General features: G+C 41.2%; 1 protein-coding gene across 1 annotated transcript in view; it reads right to left on the bottom strand.

Moving 5' to 3' along the window:
• LOC133491829 (unconventional myosin-XVIIIa-like) overlaps positions 1–24,010 on the bottom strand; it is a 56,643-nt gene that overhangs the window by 18,545 nt on the left and 14,088 nt on the right. Inside the window, exons 4-24 of the mRNA XM_061803472.1 lie at positions 23,532–23,619; positions 23,327–23,433; positions 23,083–23,259; positions 22,173–22,383; positions 21,956–22,098; positions 21,769–21,869; positions 21,339–21,402; positions 20,696–20,840; positions 18,849–19,019; positions 17,978–18,071; positions 17,438–17,639; positions 12,006–12,092; positions 10,178–10,316; positions 8,719–8,878; positions 8,457–8,646; positions 7,776–8,001; positions 7,540–7,649; positions 5,788–5,853; positions 4,319–4,447; positions 480–623; positions 289–378 (exon numbers count right to left, since the gene is read on the bottom strand). Coding sequence (XP_061659456.1) covers positions 289–378; positions 480–623; positions 4,319–4,447; positions 5,788–5,853; positions 7,540–7,649; positions 7,776–8,001; positions 8,457–8,646; positions 8,719–8,878; positions 10,178–10,316; positions 12,006–12,092; positions 17,438–17,639; positions 17,978–18,071; positions 18,849–19,019; positions 20,696–20,840; positions 21,339–21,402; positions 21,769–21,869; positions 21,956–22,098; positions 22,173–22,383; positions 23,083–23,259; positions 23,327–23,433; positions 23,532–23,619 — 2,844 coding nt within the window. The remainder of the gene's footprint in view (positions 1–288; positions 379–479; positions 624–4,318; positions 4,448–5,787; positions 5,854–7,539; positions 7,650–7,775; positions 8,002–8,456; positions 8,647–8,718; positions 8,879–10,177; positions 10,317–12,005; positions 12,093–17,437; positions 17,640–17,977; positions 18,072–18,848; positions 19,020–20,695; positions 20,841–21,338; positions 21,403–21,768; positions 21,870–21,955; positions 22,099–22,172; positions 22,384–23,082; positions 23,260–23,326; positions 23,434–23,531; positions 23,620–24,010) is intronic.

The following is a 24,010-nucleotide window of genomic DNA, read 5'->3' on the forward strand; positions in this document are numbered from 1 at the left end:
AAAGTAATATTGGATGCTATATTTCTATGTGTTGCTGTATGTATGGGAAAGTAACAAGGGTTATAATTGTCACACCATCTATGGTAATTTTCAGTAGCCCGTCTGAGGTCATTTGAATAAGGTGTTAGCATTGAGCTCGCAAACTGGTTAGACAAAATATGGTTTGGTTGGCTACTTTCGTGTTTCAAACAAACGAGGGATACTTCTTTTATTCTGTTGTCACTTTTATGGTAGTATTATATCTGTATAATAACAAGACCAATGTAAAACGCCATGCTCCCAACCCACCCTGCTCTCCAGTCGATCTGTGTTGAGTCTCAGCTCGTTACGCTCTTTCTCCACCTTCTCCAACTTTAACTTCTGCATTTGGATCTCCTCCTGAAGTCATGATGAAACATTACGTGGACTGTCAAGTATTAAACTAATACAAAAGAGAGGGGAGTGTGTCACATTGTTGATGCGGATTCGAATTAGCTCACATCTTTGCTCCGCATCTGGTCCTCAGTGAGCTGCACTTTAATGAGTGGCTGGACTGTCGTGAACAGCTTCCACCATGGCCAGTCTTTGACGCCACGATTTTTCTGGATGTTCTTCTGGATGCAACGAATTGCTAGATCCTGAATCTGGTGGGATTAAAAGGAGTCCATAGAGAAACATGTCAATAAAAGTATGATTACTAAATGCAATATGTACAATATGACAATGGTTTTATGCTGTTTTGTACGTTTGCTTTCAATTGGTCTGGCTGTTGGGGAAGGATAAGAACATGAATTAGCTTTAATATGTAAGTGATGGCTTTCACAGTGTACTTTCCTATATCTGGCCACTCATTTTCGCCATAGGACACCACACGGCATAAGACTAGCTTTCTTGCTTTGAAATAAACTGAAGCTCAAAGTGACTGCAGCTGATTGCAAAGGAGCATGTACTGATTTTGCCTTTTCCACGACTGCCTCGATTCATTTTGAATGCATCAACTGACTGATGTGAAGCAATGTCCCCTTACGATTCAAAATGATTGGCTGGAAATTGCGGGAAAAGTACAAAGCTGATTATGAGTGGACCCGTGCCGCATTCTATGTATTTCAGTCATTTTACCACAATGACGCACAACGTCAAAATGAAATTGCAGCAAACTATTCTGAATGTATTGTCAGAAAGTCGAATGCGTTTTGAGGGATGTGCGCAAATGCTTTGCCTATTTGTTGCGTCTAGCACCTGCTGCTATCCTTAATGCTAACAAGCACTACACGAGAAACATTTCATGAATCAGGCCTGTGCTTTATTGCTGTTGTATGGGTAAGCAGCTATCCAAGGGCTTGCCAGCCTCCTACTGAGAATTTCAGCCAAGTGTGTTCCAAGGCTGCAAGCTAATTTCTGATTAATTAAATCAAACACGTTGGCAGCTCATTCGAAGTATTACACGATTTCCATGCCGCTTATGCATGAGGCTCTTTCGCAGCAGCAGATTACGGGGCAAACCCAATTAGAGCAACACAATTCTCAGCATCAGGTACATAGCGCCCTGAAGGTATTCCCTATGACCAATTAGGATTCGTCACACTAAGAACACCTCACAAGGAGGACAATGCAGCCAATTCCTGACACAAGTCTCACTTGTCAGAGTGAGTCAGATATGATTGGAAAACAAACAAATAATTGTACTACACGAGTACTGAGTATAAACACTTTAGCAACCATAATACATTAAGACAGTGTGACAACCGTGAAGGCAAATTACGACACAAATGCATTAGAGCTAAAGATGTGTTGGGGCTTTGTGTGCATACAGCCATGTTTATATGCGTATCAAACACCTAAGAGCTCACACTGCTGACACCTTAATCTCATTAGTGAGATTAGTATATTCATATTTTTAAGGATTAGCGCCACATGCTGATGTTGGACAAAAGGGCCCGGTTGACGATGTCTGTTGTAGTTGATTTAAAACGTGTTTGATCAGGTTGAGGTCAGGGTTCTCGAGTCCTTCCGCACCCCAATTCTCAAAGCAATCAGAATCAGCTTTAATGGGAAAGTATGTAACAACACACAAGGAATTTGTCTCCGGCAGTCGGTGCCGCCCTGGTACGACATTCAGAACAAACAAAGAACAAACAAACGAACAAGAGCAAACAATAAGAGACATTCAATTAATGGGAATTATTTCCTCGCCGCGTGGATTGTTCAAACACAAGCACGAAGCGTTGGAGGCACTATCAATATTACCAAAATGATATTGGTTTAACAGCAAGGGTACAAGTGAGGATTATTAAAAGATTGTTCAGCAACACAGATTTGAAATCACTTCATGACGGGAAGAATATCAAACGCGCTCAATAATCCACCACCGCTCTGATTGTGTTCCAGTGATCTGCTGTCATCTAACTAAATCGGGGTTAATATATGTGGTACAATATGAATGCCCTTTAGGTATTAATATTGTCTCCAAATGCAAGATTTAAGGTGCATGAATGCAATATACCGAGGTTGTCTTAGCAGCAGTGTTTTCAAATTCCACACAGGTGGAATCGTCGTTGAGAGTCTTTGCAAATGCAAATCACACCAAAGTTGTTGTTGATCATTGGCAACTTATCTTCCGCCCACTCAACTTGCACGCACACACACACACACACACACACACTCTTTGCAACTGTGATCTCATTACACTGCTTATTGAAGAACTCGGGATGGATAACACCACTGGCAATTACATGCTCACACTGTACATAAATATAATTTTATGCACTCCATCAATTCATTAGAGCCGATTGATTCTATGGAAGAACACGGGTGTCTTCTCCGTGTAAAGCTTACCTTTTTTTATTAGCGAAAATAAGAATGACCATGAAAGACAAATTCAATAAGATGGCGATGAGAGAAACCTATAGATGTGATTTGTAGTCCCTGCCTGAGCATCCTGCATGTATATGATTGCATTTTTCCCCACATACTATATAGGATCAAAGTGAATCTATAAGACAACACCACCATCATAAGATAAAATAATAGAATGTCTTATCTTCCTATTACATATAGTGTGCATTTTCAGAGGATATGTTCCATATGGGATCAGAGGAAACTGAACTAGACACTTTGCAAATTGATTTTATAATTGCGCAGTTGCCAAGCAATTTCATATCACTTCTTGCTGCTGAAGTTCTAGAAGATTTTTTTTTTTTTTTTTTTTAAAGCATCAGGCTCTATGCCCACTTCACACTGTGAATAATGTCCTTTGAAACACTGAAGTGTAAATAGACGGAAATGTTATACTGGATGACGATTAAGAATTTGGAATTATGCTGCGGCTGGGTTAGTAATCATGTCGAAAAGGAGTGCATAAAAGGATAAAAGGACTGCATACATAATACGGATGACGTGCATAGACGTAGCTCAATCGTTTGTTTGTGTGCGCGCGATATAACTAACAATAATGGACATGACATTGGACACACCTACACAATCTAATTAGAGGTGATGACAAGGAGAGAACAAGAAGCGCAGATTTGTTCGGCAGCATTAGAGAGGAATTTCTTAAACCACATCTTATTTCATTTGTAGACCGCAGCTCTGCATCATAAAACAGTAACATAACTGTACTTAATGGCAAACGGACCAGAGTACAGTACTGCCGTGTTTGGACTTAATAGAACAAAAAATGGTTTATTGCTCTGTGAGTTTTAGTGGAAGTGGAAGAGCTGCCAGCCCTCCCTGTGGGACCTTCACCTATTGCTCGCCGTCTCGCTCATCCTCTGGAATTTTGTCCCTTTGGTTTATTTGTACCATTCTGAAAGCCGCTTTTCATTCGGCATGTCAGCCATTTCAATTCCACCAGTGTTCACTGGCGTTCGCTGGAGCCATTCGGTTCAGTGTCCTTGAGCAATTCAGAAGAAATACCATTTTGTTGAGTTGTTCCATTCTTGCCACTATCCATCCACAGACGCAGCATAATCAAATATGACCTTGACAAGCTGATTGGATTTGTCATATTAAAGATGAGCAGTTATAGCTAGCGATATTTGTAATATCTTGTAGACTTACAGCAAAGCTGCTCAGCTTTACTGAAAGTACAAAGCAAACAGACACTAAAATAAAGTGAGAAAAAAATAGGTCTGGAGAGCAATTCTCACTGCACTCCCAGTTGACAAGCTCTCAACAGCTCACACTGTTTGCAAGTTTGGGACCACTAATCGTGTATTGCTTTTGATCGCGTTGCTTTGTGATCTGAATGCTAATTTGCCTGAAACAAGCATTATGTTTTACATCAGTCTTCCCACTCAGGATGATCCTGATAAGCGTGAGGTCGGGTTTTTTTGCTTACCTTTCTCTTTTTAAAGGCTTGTCGTGCCAGATAACCTCTGCAAGCACCTTGGAATAGGATTAGATTACGCTTTGTTTGCTCATCCCGCTGTTCCTCCAAATTAGCCAAGATTCCAGATTTGAAGAACAACTAAAACGGGGGGGGGGGGGAGATGCAAGACAAACAATCACATTTTTAACTTATTCACAAAAGAAAAAAATTCTGAGTTGTGGAAAATCAGACACCCTGATTTAGAACACAAAATACAAAACTAATATAGTGAGTTTAATGTAAAGAAGAATCCAATCAGTAGGAAACTGTTTAATCCACAGACGTGTTTTATTTTAGGAAGTAAGGTTTATTCAGTTAATATCACAGACAATGAGCCTTGTCTGTTTTCAATCTGCACTGAAGGTAACAAAACATACATATTGTATACATCGAACTGAAGGAAAAAAAAAGCATGTAAACAGCTCAATTTTTTTTATGTTTTCAAACGTGAAACCAAACTGCACCGGAATTACTGTAACGTAGCCATTCCACAGAAATATGGCGTAATGAGAACCCTGAATATTGCAAAAAAAAAAAAAAAAAAAAAAAAAGAGTCATACGAATAATACATTATTTGGATATCAAGAAGACGCTTTTAAAATCACAAATCATGATATTCATGTATGTGACATATTTAAAACCAGACTTAAATTCATGAAGAAATACATTTAGAATGTAATAATACATATGAGGTTACATATTCAGTGTGGGAATGGCTTTGTGTATTTGTGACAGTGATGGAATTAATGAGCTGCAATGTTGGATTTTTTTTTTGTGTGTGTGCAAATAAGTCACAGCTCAAAGTCAGGGTTTTGCTCATATCTGTTCCCGCTTCAAAAGTGTTACTTTCTATTGTTGTTGGATACTGATTATTTCTTATTTGTTTGCTTTGTATGTATCTATAATTAAAATGGTCGAAAGAAAGAAAGACAACAGGGACCTCGAGATGTCTAAGAACACCAATTTGGCGGTTTTGAATATTACCGAGTCGTCTGATTTCCCTCTCGGCTGATGGCCGCGCTCCTGCTAGGATTAGACCTCAGAGCTCAAAGTGGTGTTTACTGCCACTCTTTTTCAAGTCGCACTACAAAACAAAAGCAGACATCCGTTTGGACGACTTTGCACTCGTGACCCGAGAAGAGGGAATTGCGGCTTGAAGATAGCCAGCCACATCAGACGCCTGCGTGCCTTTGGGGCTGCGAATCTCGCAAAGACGAGAGGAATGAGGGCGGAGGTTGGCAACTTTCCAACATCAAGCACTTCTCAAAAAGGGACAGGTGGACACCATCGCACACTCAAAGATGCAGAGAGTAAGGAGAGGCGTGTGCGTGTATGTGTGTAACTTTAACAGAGGTGGAAAAGGCACCGTTGCAAAAGGGAAGCTTTATTTCATCATTTAAAAGGTGCTTATTTGTTCTGGATGTGGAGTCGTTACTCACCCTGCTCACACCCATGTGGTACTTGCTCTTCTCCAAATCCAAGGACTCCAGAAGCTCCTCCACTGCCTAAATTAATGAACGCACCGACACACACACAGGAGCAAATAGGATTAACCTATGCATGAGGAAAAAGGACCTAACCCTGCGTATGTACACAGTGTTGTCAGGCTTGAGCCAGAAAGACCACAACTTGATGATACCAGAGCCTTGCAAAAAGCACTGAGGAGCTTTTGTTTGGAAGTTTCCACAGAAATTCAGCCCGAGTACAGGGGGAGGAAAGTACTTTCCTCTGCTTTAAATCTATTCTTCAGCTTTCTCACAAGCAAACATTGTTCGTCTGCCTGCTGCACTTTAACTGAATTCTTTTGTGGAAAGAACAGTGCTTTTTTTTTTTTTTTTTTTTAAACTTACCCTGCGTCATTTTAAAGCTTTTGTGTGTGTTTTTTGCAAATTGCAGCAGAAATGCGACGTGCATCTTTCAAAACGCTCCAACAGAAGAAATGAGCACTTATGAAAGAATGACATCAGCGCAACTTGAATGAATGTTAATGAACTGCTATGATCTCAAGATAATATGCATAGCATCATAGCACCACCATAATTATTTGTAGGTATTATGGCTGGATCACAGTCATGTGAAATATGCTTCAACCCAAAGCAAATGATGAAAATACAGAAACTTTTGATAACGCTACAAATTGATTTGGATTATTCTGAGAAATATCACCTGAAAGCAAATTCAACTCTGTTACCCTGTTCGAACGATTCACTAGCACAGTCTGAAAATGTGCAACAAAACAAATCTGTACATTATAGGTTGCTATTCCGTGATCGACCCGTGTAATTTTAAACCTGTCCGATTTGTTCACTGAGCAATTACTCCAAGGCAATAATTTATTTGAAATGTTTTTCACCCATAATTACGGAGACTAAACAGAGGACACCTCATGAAATTGTTCCCTGAACAAAACAATCTTGTGTATTACATAATAACCTCCACGGGGAGCGCGACCAGTAAAGAAATGTCATCAAAAATCTAATTGGGCACTTACTCAGTGCTCTCACATCAAATTGTTGTTTTGTTTTGTTTTTGTCTTTGAGTATCAGAAGATATATAAAAAGTGAATTTATAGTGTTGGTTTTGGCAGCCGTAACTTTTGTTTCTTCAAATTGAGTCCACGAAAGAATGGCTCTACTGTAAAGATTAATAGGAAAACATTTTATTTGCATGCATTGCCTTTGGTGACACACAGTCACATTACCATGCATCATTAGTTTAATATTTGTCACCTCCCGAAAGATTATAACTGTGTTTAGATCTAGATTCTGATTCAGTTTTGCTGGTCATGAATGTGTTTTTTTGGGGGGGAAATGCCATTCCAAAGAGTTTCACTTGCACTGGCCTTATTCCCTCACCCTAATCTTTTTTAAGCACTTTCGTACAGTCCATGGATTTCTGGTTTCTTTTTCTCTCAGAGAAAATGTTTGGCCCTCTCCCAGCACGGATACGCCGACACTATGAATGCAGCGAGGCTCTTCCTCAGCCCGACTTCCGACCTGCCTCTTTAGCAGGCCCCATACAAATGTGGTCAAGTTGATTAGATCGTGACAACAGCGCTTGATGGATGAAGGCTTACTTCTCCGTCAGACGGCTGCTGACAAATCAGGGGCAGATGTAATGAAGCTCCCCTCTCACAACATTAATCTTAACTTTTTTGGCCAGCAGCAGCGCTCTCTCCCTGATTGACTCACTCTCTGCTCGTCCTTCACAATGTAATTCCGCCCGTGCTTCTTGGTGAGGTGCGGCGCCAGCACATCGAAACGCCGGCGAAACTCCGCGAACACCATGTGGTCGGGGTATCCTGTGTGAAGGTCAATGGACAGCAACATCTCATTTGTTGGAAAGATGCTAAGAAAGAAATGCTTGGAAATAGACTTTGTAGGGGAAAGGGCGTATAGCTCCTGAGGTTGCATAGCAACCGTCTTGCCTTGTCTATGGATCCGGAGAGCGTCAAGGAGTTTGGATCCACGCAGTTGAGCACGGAGCAAAGGTACATCCAGCTGCATTAAAGCACATTCTCCACCCTCCCCGTGAGTCTCGATTTCGACACCTTTGAAGAAGGATCCACTCAGAGGCTTAAGAGCATCCGCCTTGGGCAATATGCAGTGAACAAAGTGAATTCTGGACCTCCGCACCATGTCAAGCAGAGCATCCTGGGAAGCACAGTTAAGGACTGAACTCAGTAACATTCCGTTGTCAAATGTAACAAGCATGAGAGCTAGGAAGTCCAAAGTACTCTATTGCAAACAACATCAGTGCTGACACAGGGTGCGTGTCATTAATTATTCTTAGTTTTGCACAACGTTTAACTACGTAAAATGTGTGCTATTCTTTATCCCAATGATACAAAGTTGATTTTCAGACGTTATTCGTGGTCTAAGGCTTAAACTCACTCCTCTTACCACAACACATTACACCCTTTGAAATGTTTTGGGGACAATTCCACAAATCACACATCACCCACAGGAAGTAGATGGACGGCATTTTTATGACAACTTTCCGTAATAACCATAAATGTTTCCTTCCCATGTAATGGCAGAATTGCTTTCTCGATTGTATTATAGAGCCAAAAACCAAAAACATTTTGAGTTTTGACTTTCACGCTCACCACTTGGAGCTTTATTTGTATGCACACGGACTTCTTCTTGATAGCAGCCACTCCTGAAGTGAAGGTCTTCCTCAAACTGGAGGCCCGTCGCAAAGACAGCTGCGAAACGCCCTCAAGACCTGCGATGGAACCTGACAGAACGGTGGCTCCACCTGCTCGGCGGCTCATGAACAAAGAGCTGATGATCTTCCTGCGAGACGCACACGGCGTCAGCCCGAGGTTTTAATCTTAAAAGGCATGACGAAAGATCGCTGACACTTACTTCTGGGAGTCCTGCAGGAGGCGTGTCGCATTGGTCGAGGCGGGATTTTGCTTGGCGTAGTTAAGCCACCCACGGGCATCGTACTCTACCCAGTCAGTCCCGTGACTGTGGCCCAGCAGGAAGTGATTATCTTTTTCGCTCTTCAGGAGGAAAGTGTGACCTGATATCGACGCAGGAAGGAGTGTAAGATTTCATTGTTCTATTTTGCGGCACATAAGGATAGGTGATAAAAATAAACAGCTTCCCGTGGGACTGGAAGAAAATGTGTCTCCAGTCTCTCTGCAGGTTTTATAAATGCCGGCGTACTGTGCTAATTAACAGGGGCTGAATAAAGCTACTCTGTATGCACAATTAGTGATACATCATTTATTTAAGAAAAAATACTAAATTTCATTCATTTGAAGAAGTTGTGAGCTCAACTAATCCAGTTTTGGTGTTAAAAGCCATAAAGGTGTCCAATAAATAATATCAAGATGGGACTCAAGGGTTGCATGTCAGAGAGCTGAGAGTGATGAAGTCAGGAGAAAAGCTTGAAATCTTGCCTTTTTTAAAAAAAAGGGTATAAATGAGTTGCTTTCAAAGGTTCTCTTTGACGAGGGGGAAGGAAAAAAAATGCTTCACGCCTTCAGTTGCTCTGAGTGCTCCTGGGAGAGCACTCCGCATGGGCTGTAACCATGGCAACTATGGGAGAACAACAATAACGCAGCAAGGACTTTTGTGGCTGGTCAATCGGTATGATGGAATTTTGTGTCGTCTATTAATGTTTGCGTCCTGTGGCGTTAAATTTTAGAACATAGCAAGACAAGAAGCAGAATATCCTTCACACACCTGACCCTTAATTAGGCACCCCTCCGCAGAAATGAAATGGAATCTAGATTCTAATCTTCAAAAAAAAAAAAAAATTGCAATTGTAAAAACCTGATAACTAGATTAATTATTATTTGATTACAGCGTGAAAGCTTCATCTGGCTATGAATGTGGACAATGCCAGTATTTTGAGCCCAATTTAAAAAAAAAAAAAAAACTTAGTTAAAAAAGTATGATGTATGAACTATGAACTTAACTAGCTTATTTTTGGAACACTAAACTGAACTGGAATCCAGTTTGTGTAGAAAATGACAGTTCCCAATACTGAAGAGGTGTTACTGACATCTTGGTGAGCTTTAAATTTAAAACGTGAGAAACAAATGGATGAAGCATTCAAGCTGTACATCCCTTTAGTCATGTTGACGAAACTTTTGTTCAAACAACTGCAACCAGACCTGAGCATTGTCATTTATTGTTTTTTAGCAGGATTTCGCAAAAAGGACAAATGTGATTTGTATGCAATTTGGTACCGTCCAAACACTATGTGCAAATAAATTGCTCGCGCAGGCACACCAAATGTTGTGGCCGTCAGGCATATTCATTCATGCCATATATAGCCAAAAGCGCTGATTTTGCCGGATGCTCGGCTCACCTTTGATCTCGCCTTCACCGGGGCCGTAGTAGCTAAAAAGGCGACCCAGTAAGTTTTCCTCTGACGCCCCAGGCTGCAGAACCTCCTCCTCCATCAGCCACAGGAGCCCGCGGGCCTCGTCTGTCCGGCCGCTGCGCACCTGTTCAATTGGACAGCGCACACAGACAAACAAACTCCCAACTGCAATCCTTCATCGTTTGGTCATTCAGAATTGAAAAATAAATAAATATATAAATAATACGCAACATCACATTCCCAGATGATTGCTAAAAAATGGCCACTTTCGTGGGAAGAATCATAAATAGGTGGGACATTTTAACCTTTGTTTATATATTTTTTTTAAAGTAAGGTGATCCCTGAAAGGACACCAGAAGTTTAACGTGACACTGGTAATTAAAAGTTTAAAAAAAGAAACCTGTACTCTGCCGTGTTGATATTAGCATAACCAGTTCTGCTGTTTTTGCCTGAAACAGAAAGAAATATGTTCATATACTGTAAAAAAGAGTCACTAAGTTTGGTACGGTGGATTAAAGACTTTTGCATGCAAGCTTTGTACTTTAATGTTATAAATCCATCCATTTTCTTGACAATTTATACTCCACAGGGTTGCAGGTGAGCTGCAGACTATCGCAGCTGACTCCAAACAAGAAGCCCAAAACCCGAGATGCCGACCTCGGACCATGCGGCAGACATCCTAACCGCTCATACACTGTGCCGCAAATGAAGATGGCAAATTCTCATAATTTTCAGCTGAATATCTGCACTTTCTGACAAAACACTTCTACCAAGGTTAACCTTGTCTAGCTGAATAGGAACCAAATGTCCCTGATTTCGCTCCCCAGCGCTGTCAACAGAAATCTCGAAATGTTAAGGTTACAGTGAAAAATAAATTCTCCCCCTTTGTCCAGTATGGCACCACAATCTAATGGGTTGGTCACCATGCATATTTCCACAAGATTTCTTCAAAATTGGACCAGCGGGTTTTTTTCCCGCACAGTCGTCGCTGACAGTTCGAGAGATAAACAAAAGCAACAGGCGCAGAAGAAAATAAAACCGCTGCTTTTGTTGTGTGGATAAAAATGAGAAGCAGAGATAATGATCACCAGACACTGCGGCGTTATGTCTGCAGCCCAAATGCTCCCTGGAAGAAACCAAAGCCACCAAACTAAAAATCGGTTTCGGCACCTATCAGAAAGTGACATCCTTATCAGCAGTGTATGCTACACTGACGGCAACACAAAGTATCAGTCTGGAGGAGACGGGCGACAACTATGTGGCGTCCATTGAATGCAGGGGGGAAAAAAAAAAAAAAAGATAGAATTGGAGGGGTTAGGGCGGGAAAAATACCTTTCATCACCAAACCACGGGGCAACTCAAAATAGGAATAGAGGAGGAGTTGTTTTTCCTCAAGTGTCGTTCGACGGTCCATTGCCTCTAATCACGATCCTGTTAGATTGTGGACCGATTAAAGTGTAAAAGCACTCAAATCAAATGCATTGGAATAATACCAACATGATCTATGACTCTCTAAACTCTCGTAATTTCTGTTTCCATGGTGCGTGCAGATCACAGCCAGCCAAACATTGATTCTTCTCCTTTTGAAGTCAATGCTCTAACCTTTTTATCCCTCTCTACGCCTACATTCCTTTCCACAAAACCTCTGCCAAACAACTAATTTCAGTCGTTGAAAAAAATCTCATGCCGAGAGATATTTATTTCTGAATTGGGAGCAGAAGCAGCAGCAGCAGCAATGAAGTGCAAAGAGATGACAGACCTTGAAAGGTGACTAAAGTCTTAAAAAGGCGAGAAGATAAAGGCTTAAACTTACAAGTGCTTGGCTTGATGCTTGATCCACCACTGCCACAGTCAAAGATGTGTTTGGTTCCGTGTCATCGAGGGCAACGTCGATGTTTTCCTGGAGGTACAGACACATGCAAAATGCAATTCCCTTCTTGACAGTAAATACAACATGATCATATTGAACAATTGTCTCCTTCTAAAATGTATCCGAGACACATCCAAGCATCCCAAATGTATGTTTGAAAACTGCTAGAGGCCAAGTTACAGCATGAGCGTACCGTATACGGCTCCCCATTGCATTTGCTTTCTGGTGTTTATTGATGTGATCGCTGGCAGAAGCAGCAACACGAGGCGTCTATTCTCTGCTCTCGTTCAGCCAAATGCTCCAAAACTGATAGAATGGCACCGTCACATTGCAGCTGGGCCAAACTGTAATTTGGAATGGCAATATGGGGCACATACGGTATAGAATAAAAGAAAGCCAAACTTTTTCTCCTTTTATGGCCATTCTACTGGATGTTCTTTGAGGAGTATATAACAGCTCACCCACCGTTTGTGACTAGTCCAGATTCTTACTGCCAAGTGCAGAGAAGAAGCTTACAATATCTTGCCAGCAAAGCACGAGTTCATAGATTTTTCCGACATACTGTGTCAGAATCAAGGATATCATCCTGATTTTCAAAATTGCTCGAGTTATCTCTGCAACCTGAAGTGAAACAAGCCACAGCAATGGACAAGAACACTCATGATGTAAATGCGTAATGTCTGTCAGCTCACTTTTGTGCTTTCTCTGGAATCGTGTTCAGTATTTGCATCATTTAGAGTAGCATCTTATTAACTACTGTGAAAATTTAAGTGTAACACCACAAAAAATTCCCATTTATCTGCTTCCCTCTTTGGCCCATATATCAGTTTCTGAACTTTTGGCTCGATAACACCAAACCCAGTTTAAAAAAAAACAACAACAAAAAAAAAAAAAACCCTCTGTTCTCGACCACACTACGTTCCAGAAGGCGGTTCGAGAAGTGATTTGTACGAAATCCGAATCGATATATCCCATTACAATTAATGGAAAAGGAAATAATCCGTTCCCAAGCCACATAAATGGGCGTTTTTAAGCGTTTTTTTACCTTCTCCTGATAATAAACTGCATAGTGGAAATACATGTAAAGTTTAAATAGTTTATATAATAAAATAATTTAAGAAATATATTTATTTATTGCTTAAAATGCTACTTTAGTAGTAGAGGGAGTGCATTGCCGTATCTGTAACGCTTCGCCCCCCAGCCTTGAAAACTTTTATCAAAAAAAAAGCAGAATAACTTTAAACAAACCATAAAGAGGGGGGGGGGGTAAAAAGCAAAGGTTTTTTTTGTAATTGTTTTAAAAAGTAAAAGTTCAAAAACATTAACTCATAACTCGAGTTAACGAAACCTTTGAAACAAAACAAAAATGCAGAAATACTAATGGAACAGAGGATTATTAAAGTTCGCAAGAAAAAAAGCAATGCAAAACTATCAACAATCAAATCTCTTGGGTGGGGGTGACTCGCCCCCTGAAAGTTCTTTTCTTTTCCCAAAGAAATTATCTAGTGTCACTTCTTTGGAGCCATGATTGGGGGTTAATAGTCCTCAATAGGAAGAAAAAACAGTCAGTAAATGCAGCTGTCGGAACACGCACGTTATGTTATTTCCAGGAGTACTGGATTTTCATTTTAAATCAGAAGCAAAAAAATCTCTAGTTTTTCGTTCGAAATCCGATTTGTTCGAGAACGGGGAGAGAACCGAGTATTCACTGCACATGAAAATCATGACTGTCCACGCCACAGAAAATTTTAGATGCATCTCACACAGCAAGGGCTTGGAGTGACAAAACATGGAGGGCACACAAAGTCTGGAACATCAACATCACCCTGCGCACTCGCCCATTCCACTACATAAGATATTATGAAGTGCGAATAAAGGAAAGAAAAGCCATAAACTCCAAGCTACTGAATGCCAGCGTGAGATATTTCTGAAGTCGCAAGAGGAGTGACTTGACTTTGCAGTCACCTTTAGACTAGACGACTGTTTTGCGGCACCCTGATATTGTCGAACGCTCCATCGCCAAATGTATCGGCTTGATGATCACGTCTGAAAGGCAGACACGTGATTACAGGTCACTCGAGTGTCACATTTGCTCACAGCAGAACACTGGACAAAAGCTTAACAGTACACAGGTACTGTCAATAGGAATTATAAAGACCGTCAGGATTGTAATTATAAGGACTTATGGTTGTTAAATCAATTAGGTACAAATTGTCTGGGACTTTCATTAAAATTTCAGAGACGTATGATGACAATCAAAATGTAATTAAGATATAAGATGGTAAACTCACACAGAATGTAACGTTCTCCCTGCTCTCAATTATTCTTACTTTAATTGCATTCTCTAGTACCGCAGTTTGAATGGATGAAGATTGTTAGCATTATTGTTATAGCCTCACTTCCCCAGAAAATCCATGATAAATTACCCACATTCACAAGCAATGAACAGAACACGCTAGAGCAATGAAGGAGGGGGGGGGGGGGCTCATCCAATTCTGCAGGAGTGCTTGGAGACATGGCCTCCATGTGACCCTGGATCCCCAAATGAATGTCGAGTGTCACTTTCTGAAGGAATGTCAAAAATCTGGATTTCAAAACAAAAGCGCTCTGATCCAGCTATACTTTGCAAATATTGCCACAACCAGTAATCAAATTCATTCAAGAAAATCCTCTCTCGCATATATTTCATTATCTTGCTAGCTTTGAGAAATTAAAGCGGCCTTTTCAAATGATATCTGGCTGCTACTTATTGTTGTGTGACATCCACTCATCCATCCGTTTTCCGAGCCGCTAATCCTCACGAGGGTCGCGGAAGTGCTGGAGACAATCCCGGCTGTCATCGGGTATCGCAGCAGCAACAGTAGCACTCACAATCAGACCTTGGGGTAATTTAGATTTGAACCTCGGTCCTCAGAGCGCTCTAACCAGTTGCATGACATCCTTTAAAAAAAAAAAAAAATCTCTAAGAGTAGTAGTGGTTGTTGAAGTATACAATCTGAGCAATATCATCTTTGTGGTCTCATTATATCCTCAATGTTATTGCGAGTGAGTGTACAAACCGCAGTTCCACAAACGCTGAACAGGTTTTGCATTTTCTGAAATGTCTTCTGGAAAAGGAAAAGGCTAAAATGTTGAGGGTGTAATTTCTGCAGCAGATGCTAACATTTCAAGGATCGCGTGGAGTCAAGTAATGATAAATTACCTTGTCTAGTGCGGAAAAAAAAAGAAAGAAATGCCAACACACAGACAAGCAGCTCACAGGCTGTACTGGCAATGTGGGGAAAATGTTTGCAGGGCTAATAGTGCGCGCATGACAGATGCCAGTGTTCAAGTTGACTGTGTGTGTGATGTAGCTTAAATGATTTTCTTCTCTACTGTGGAGATGCAATATGCAGGAAGAATACAAAAGAAAATTCAGTCAGCTGCGGTATGCGACAGCTTGGAATTCTTTAAGTACAAAGTCCATTGTGCGCGTCACTTTTAAACCTGCCCGTCACTGCAATTACTGATACTGAGAGGAGTTTGACCCAGTTCTCTCTGACACTTTCACGGCTCCTTATAGTCTGAAATGCACTGACAAAAGAGAATTATGCTACTTCCAGACATATGCACGATTTCATTTTGCTCCCCGTATTTGTCACCCGGGCAGGAGATGAGGAAGGTAAACTGGATGGGAAATTTAAGCTTGCATGTTCACATTAGTCAGTGAGTTGCGGTTAAGTGTGCTGCGTTTTGAAAAGAGCCCATTTGGAAGGTACGACCTCAAACAAAAACAATCCTATTACACTTAACAGTAACAACATTCCAGTAAGTATTCTTGCTTTATGTAATCAATACAAAGAAAGCTGCACATCAATTCTGCCTTCACAATAATAATGTTTTATGACACCAAGGTATTTATTTTGCAATATGTTATGTATTATTAATGTAGTTTGCCGTTAGCTACATTAGAGAAGGAAAATATTAAACATATCTTGGTATCATCAACACTATTATGAAGCTAAAACTTACGATGGGAACACGGAGAGAGAAGATAAATCCATTCAGGATTTTTATGATATGGCGGATATCTCACAGCGTTAGAACAGGGAGCTCAAAGTCAAAAGTCAAAGTTAAATTCTTATCAATATTAAATGTCAGGGACGGTCTGTCATGGTAGATTTTTTTTTTTTAATTAACCGGCTAATAAGCTGACTGGATAAATCATTATCAGCATTATCATTATTATGATCGTTGAATATTGTACAACAAAACATTTTTAGGTCAAGATGATGACCCTGAAAATGAAAAAAAAAAAATTAAAGTCATTGTTATACTGCTCATGGGGGGGATGAAAATTGAACATCAAAGATTAAGGCTTTTACTTGATAGCAAAGACATTGCTCGGCAATTTCTGATACTATTTTTTTAATTCCTTCAAGAGAATGTGGCGATTTTCTTCAGCAATTGCAATCTTTGTCCCCACATACGCGGCATCCTTCAGTTTTCCCTTTACAAAGAAAGTTTATTTGCCGTCGATGCTGAGTGACGTCACGACATTGACGCTTGACCAACATATCTTGCGATAGAAAAGACCCTTGCCCTCTTTCATTTCCAACAGCTGAAATTTGATTCATTCAATTTTTTTTAACCTCCTCTCCTCTTGGAGAAAAAGTCAAAGTGGTGCGTTCATTCGGTATTGTACTCTAGTACCACTATCTTCCTGTCCAGGTGGAAATAATATTTTTGAAAATCACAAAAACTAATCAAAGAAGTGGCTGCTCCCCCCAAAAATGGAACACCAGGAGATTTGCGGGTGTGTTGACAGAGAAGAGCCAAGCTAGTCAACGCGTTCATTTGAAGTGGGCCGATTGAGCTCATCATAACATTTGGTGTGCAGTCGCCAAATCCAAGATTACTGTGGCTTTTTCCCCCAATCAAGACATGTTTATGAGCGAGTTATTTTTGTAAATGCAGAACTGTCATCAGATGGGCAGTTGTTGCGGGCAGTGAGTGCGTTCAACTTTGCAGTAAGCCTTCTTCACCCGAGACGATCGCGAGCATAACAAAGTCCTTTAAATAATACAAAGAGAGCCAACGAGAACAACAGCCTCCTCACAATGGAATGATAATACTGTGAAGTACTGCCAGTGGGCGTGTGCCGCGAGTGTCTATACTTTGATCTCTGCAGAAGAGGTGAAGCCTGGCATCGCTAATGAGGAGGTCTAAAACACGAACCACTTTGGCTTGTCTCATCTCGTGACAGGTGGGACAGACGGAGAATGTGATGCGTGAAAGCCTGCCACACCGGGGTTGACGTATAATGTGAGCCAATGAGCAGACATAGCGGAGAGAAGGAAAACGGAGAAGATTAAGGCTGAGCGAAAAGCGTTCACATGCTCCCACCTCTTGTATCTCTCCAGCTCCTGAACGAAGGTGCGCTGGTAAAAGAGCGTCTGCAGACGTTCTTGAGTGTAGTTGTGGCACAAGTCGTCGAACGTGGCGCCGCGATCGAGCTTTACCAGCCGAGGGTTTTGAAAGCCCGGCGTGTCCACAACGAGCAAAGAGCACAAGGGAAGCTGGCTGGATTTCAAGGCCCTGGAGCAAGGAGAGAAAACAATACTTTAGACGATGTTTTATTGATAACGTGCACCAAATCACCCCGACTTGCAACCCTGGCTCGCTCCACTCCATCCCAGCCCTTCCTAAACTTTATCCTGATAGCTGAAGTCTTATGTGATTTAAATTCAGTAATGAGTAAAATCTCAAATCCTGGCTCCATCCTCTCTTCAAAAAGATTCTGAAGTCAATGAATAAGGATTAAATGATATGCCAGCCGTTCGGATTGCATTATAGAACAGTCAAACGTATCTTTTTTTTTTTTTTTTTTTTTTTAAAGTACAATACCGCTTCAAGACTAGAGAAGGAATACTAACCGGTTTATTAAATAAATGAGGATAGTGAAGAGTTCAGAGTACAGTGCAGTGGCCATTGCCTCTAAACATTCCATGGCTGAAGCTTTGGAACCTACTGGGAAAAGCAGCATTAAATTAAGGCAATTAAATGTGGGAGAAAAAAAACAAAACAATTATCAACATAATTCAATGAGTTCAATTATGTGAAGTAAAACCTTTTCCACAGTAAATGTGTGATACAGCCTCTATATTTGCACGGAAATGGTCATAATACCATCATTTTTTAGGATATTGCACCCAACGACATGAAGTACAGTATTCAAATTGTTTCCGAAATGATCTCAGTGAAACTGGGCCTCGGGTGCTCCTGAATTAGGTGAATCAAAGAGTGTTGGTGCAAAAAAAAAAAAAAAAAAAGAATTGTCACATGTTAAGTTATTGTAATAGACTCCACCAGCTCAACAAATGGTGAGTTTTATTGTGCTCGGGATATATTTTCAAGTGCGCTAATACATCCAAGATTGGGAGGTCAGGCTGAAGTGGGGCTGATACAGGAAGGTGAACCTGAGGTCTGTTCTGACCTACCCTGTATTCAAGCCCCCTTCAAAGTGTTGCAAAGGCTCTGCTGCTAAGCATACGTGGGGGGGGGGGGGGAATCAATGTGTGACAATTATGATTTCAAGGACAATGAATGAGGAGAGGATCCAAAATTGCTTGTCCTCACGTAAGAGTGCGTACTTATCCGTCAATAGCCATTGTTAAGCTGCAATATTCATTACGGAGATAAGATTTCCTTGCTCCGGAGCGTACATATTCCTTCAGGTGAGGGGAAGATGGCATGCTTGTGTTGGCTGGGAGAATGTCAGCGACAAAGGATGCACGACGGGGATACCTGCATCCGCTGTGCCATTTTCGGCCGAAGTCTGGCGGAGGCTGGCGGCTCTGGGCAGGGTGCCCTTGGCCTGGTGCTTGAAGATGGAGGAGGAGAGCTCCTCCAGGGTACAACCCAGCAGGTAGGCCGCCTTCTGGGCCCACTCGTGGCGTGCAAATTGTTTCCTGCCAGCTGAGAAGCACGCATGAAGACCTTCATTAGCCATTCTGCCAACCGCACGTTTGCACATGGATGGCCTTATAGTTGTGATAATTCTGTCTCTGACACTGCCGATAATGTCTCTGGTCAGAAGGAGACAGTTTTGGGGAGCGTGCAATAAATGTATTCAAATACAGTAGCCACATTTGAAACGTAAACATGTCAGCCGTCATCTTCAATCAACATAGTTTTACATGATGATTGCCCTTGACTGAGTGTGGGAGCACACATTTACTTTAGATATTTATGAAAAAGACTTCAGAAAATATAACAACAATAACTTTTACTGTAACTACAAGACCAGACAAGTGTTGCTGATATTTGTGCAAGCGTCAGTTTTAATGGGCTGTGAATTTATCTTGTAAGACTTAAGAGAGGCACTGGGAGAATTCACACAGAGCGCGAGCAGTAGTTGCGGTGCAAGTGGATTTTATCCAGCTGACAGATCCCCTGCAGGGTTAGTAATAAGCAGGAGGGTTGCACGGACATGAAAAGATATAACATATCTGGAGATGCCGCAATTGGGCATATTTGCTTTGATAAATTCTTTCTAACAATTATTTTGAATTTGGTAAAATAACAAGGTGTGGAAATTTTATTTGGCAGATTAGACAAGTGTTTTGGGGTGGAAAAAAAAATGAAGCAAAGCTGTACTGATTATACATTATAATGTTTTTTATTCATGTAGAGTTCCTTTGAATTCGTTAGCAGATCAGAGATCATTGCTGACCCCTTGTGCTATTTTTCTGAACTGCAACTCTGCACAAAATACAAAGGCTCAGTTTTAATGGTTATCTTGGGGGGAAAAAAGACAGTTCCTTCAGGAATTAAGTCCAAATGAATAAAGTCCTCTCTTGCAATGGAACAAAAACTTAAATTATACATTTGTTCCTATATATTAAAAAAAAAAAAAAAGAGACAACGGCACTATCTGAACAAAGATTAAATCGCCCACGAATTGCTTGAAAACATATTACAAGAGGGGTTTGATTTTGTTTTGTTTTTTTTAAACAAACAGAGGGCTGAACAAAAAACTACAAATTCAATTTCATGAGAAAAATTAACATTCCAATTGAATGAAAACTGGTTTCCAATGAGTATGTCTTTTATTCTCTTACAGAAACAACTGTCTTGCCCTCATTTACATCATAAAATATAGTTTCAAAAGGCAAAAGCAGAACCCGGAGTGAAATGGAATGCTTCTCCCAAGGTCCATTTGTATTACAAGATGTATTACAAGAAACCCAAGTCCATATGTACATTTTTTTTAAATATACATGCTGCAATAGCCTATCCAGATTTTTAGTGTTTTCATTATATGGTACGTACTAGTTATTATTGACAATCATGAAGATCCAATGGAATACACGTTTGGGTCAGGAAAATCATTATATTCAAAATTTTAGCCTGGACTATGCAATCCAGAGCACTTGAGGGTTCAGATGTTAAAATACATTAGTATGATGGATAGCAATAAAATTGTGACAATGTTCATAAAGGGTTTTGAAGATTAACATTTCCAGTGGATGTCACGCTTAATACGTGTGTGCAAGAAAGGCTTCCCCCCCCCTCTTATCTAGGGCACATTAAAAGTGCCTTGAATCCTCAAACACACATCTTGTAATGATGTTGTGTTTCAGAAAATGTACCTTTAGTTGCCCCTGCAGCTCCCAGGTGGTAGATGGCCCCAAGGACTAGCCAAAGAGCTCTTTGTTCATCACTACTAACTCCCAGAACCTTCATGGCTGCTTGCAGCTTGGAAAACTGTTGGGATGCCCGCTGCTTGTCCTCCACCTGGTGGACATCACATCACAAATCACTGAAGGGAATCTTTCTTTAAGTTGAGTGAAGAGCAAACAAGTCGTCTGGCTTGACCGAAGGGCCACTCAGTTGTTATCACATGTTGTGAGCCTCAATATTTTGTAGCTTATGAAGTTTCAAGAAGTATAACTTGATGGGAGGAAGAATGAAAGTATTGGCGACACGCATGTCAAAAGTTTGGTTTGGATGAATATGCCAAATGTGCCAAAATGCGTGAAAAGGGCAGCAGTAGCTCATCTGGAAGTAATTGTGAGTGAACCAACTTCTTGGCCAAAATGAATATTGGAGAAATATGAATCTGCTTCTTGGTAACTGTTGAGCTTCCGTTGAGCAAGGCAGATTGAAAACTCTTGATTCAGGAATTATAATCAGTAAAATTGAAACAAAAAAAGTTCAAGATATCTTCTTCATGTATAACAAGAAGAATATTTCAGGGGAAAAAAAAAAAACAGTCTCCAGTAAGTAATCTACCTTTGTCTGAGGTATGATCCCAAAAGCATTGTTTTCAGCAAAGTGGTTCAGGTGCAGCTCAGTTCTTAATGGAAAAAAAAAGAAAAACAGAATAACAAAAATGTTAGCTTGTCTCAAATTAATGCCATACACTTGGAGAATTAGGTGTAACAGCACAATCTAATGAAAGCTCTGTATTTAAAAGTCTGCATTCACAAAGATAATCATGCTTAGTTAGATAAAAGATATATTAGAAATGAAAAATCAGTGGTGTCAAAAGCTTTCCAAAGGCAAACAGATCCTCAACTGAATGGACTCATGAGATTGACCAAGTGTACTTTATGTTGTGTCTGGTGAGTGTACATCAACATGATTGATAAGACGTAGTCTGGCGCTATGGGAGACGACGGCGCGCTGTGTGTTAAACTGGCCAGTCAGTCGCAATCCATACCTAAGAGAGCTGTCGACACCGGCCATTAGGTAGTAAAACACGTGAAAAGTGGATTCGCCCTCTGGTCTTCTTGTCACCCTCATCTTCTCCAGGAGCATTGTCTGCAAAGCCACAGCACACATAACAAGACACAGAAGGAGGGAAAACGTAGACTGACACTAAACAAATGCATAAATAAAAGGAATACCTGGATAGAAGCTGAGGTCACCAGGCCTGACTGGTCGAAATCCAAAGCAACAACATGGGAGAAGCGGCTGGCATTGACGTTCATGCAGCTGGACGCGTTCCCGAATGCCTCTAAAACGGTGTACACCGCCTGCCATTTCTCCACTGCAACCAAAACAGAGTATTGTAAATAACATGGTGACGTACTTCTTTCATAGGCTGGATCATTTCCAACCTACTGGAGAAGGTTTTGTTGGTGCTGCCAGCAATGGTGACCAGGTATTGAATGATGTGCTGACAGTTTGTCGTCTTGCCGCTGCCGCTCTTGCCCAGTAAGACTACGGCCTGATCCTGGCGAGTGGTCAAGAGCTTCCTATAGGCAGACTGAGCCATGCTGTAAATATGGGGGGCGGTGTCCTCACTTCTGCAGCCTTTAAAGATTTGCATCACCTGGACGAAGACAGACACGATTTTTTGGATGTAAAGGTTGAGAATAGCTCTATTTGGCAAGCTTTTCAGTGCATGCAGATTCACTAGAATCGACAAATGTGTTGAGCTTAATCATGTGATTCACTCCCATTTCGAGGGCTCAGGAAATCAACGTCCACGCCACGGAGGCTGCCCGTACAAATATTTGCCGAGGAACGGCTCCTTGCAAAGAGCTGACCATGTGTGTCCGTATCTGACATGTCTTCTCTTCGAGATGTTTCGCGGTAAACTGTGTGGGGTATCGTCACAAAGCCGATGCATTTCCGAAAAGCAACATTGCGGAGCCCTGAGGAATCAAACGCTCTGATGAATTCAGAACTGTGGAGTTCCAAACTTTCGAGGGTATTAAAGCAGATCAAAAACTGCCTGAAATTACATGGTGTCGAGGCACAGCTGCTGAATGAAAGGCATCTACAAGCTTGAGTGCAGCCACGGAACGGTCCTAGAATTTTGTTGACAAACTGATGAGTTCGCTAATCCTTTTCCACTAGATCCTTCGATTTGTGGGTCAGTCATCCACCTATCAACCCTTCCACTGATCTACTGTATACCATTGACATGATGATAATTACAAAGACACAGCAGACGTGAATTGAAACAAAAATTTGAGGAATCCTAATCCAGAACAGTGCGGTCCCATGGACGCCGGCTGCAGCTCACCTTCTCAGAGTACATGGAAGGAGCACTAACGGGGTTAATGACCAGCATGTTGGGCCCAGCGTGGGTGTGCACCAGGTTGCCGCCGTATCTCTGCCGCAGGGTGTGCATCACGCTGGACTCGTTCAAGTAGTGAAGAGAGGCCAGGTCCTCCGCTCGCTCAAACAACGGTGGGTTCGCCTGACATTCAAAGTCAGAACAGGTTTCAGCCGGCATGGGCGCAGTGCTGATTTTTATGATTTATTACCTTCTCGATGTCATCTTCATCTACGTCTAATAAAGATCCGTCACTCTCCAGGCGTATTTTCACCTTCCCCTCGGGCAGACTGCCTGCTTCTGTCTTCAAGAGTGTGGCTGCGTGAACACAACATTAATTCATCTTCTGAGGAGAAGCATACGCATCTTAAAAATATACCGCAAAGGACAGAGAACCTGTTACAGATTTCACTCACCCAAAGAAAACCCATCCTTGTGGACGAGCCACACTTTTTCCGTGTGGTACCAAGCTCTCTCGGCTGCAATGTTCTCTTCATTCTTTGCCTGTTTAAAAAGGCCGCAAATCAGATTGAAGAGAACCTGATACAAAGCGTGATGACATAGAACCCATTGCGTGAAAAATAAAGGACTTGCAAAGGATCCTTGATAGAAATGCTCAACCCCACGGAGAAAAGCAGCTGTCTAGTATGAGTTTGGGGTTTTTTTTCCCCCTCTCAATCAACATCTTTTTTTTTCTGCATAACACAGACCCTTATTTGGAAGAACCTTTTTCAAAGCACTTTCCTCAGCAAACAAATGGGACTCTGGAACCATTTGGGAGTCCATGCAACATATTCATTAAAACATGTCTCAGATTGATGTTTCATCAAAAGGAATAGAAAATGTGTTTGCAGCCAACACAGGAAGCAGGTATATAGGTATGACAAGCACTTCA

The sequence above is a fragment of the Syngnathoides biaculeatus genome, chromosome 18 (assembly GCF_019802595.1).
Source record: "Syngnathoides biaculeatus isolate LvHL_M chromosome 18, ASM1980259v1, whole genome shotgun sequence".
In the NCBI taxonomy this organism is placed as follows: domain Eukaryota; kingdom Metazoa; phylum Chordata; class Actinopteri; order Syngnathiformes; family Syngnathidae; genus Syngnathoides; species Syngnathoides biaculeatus.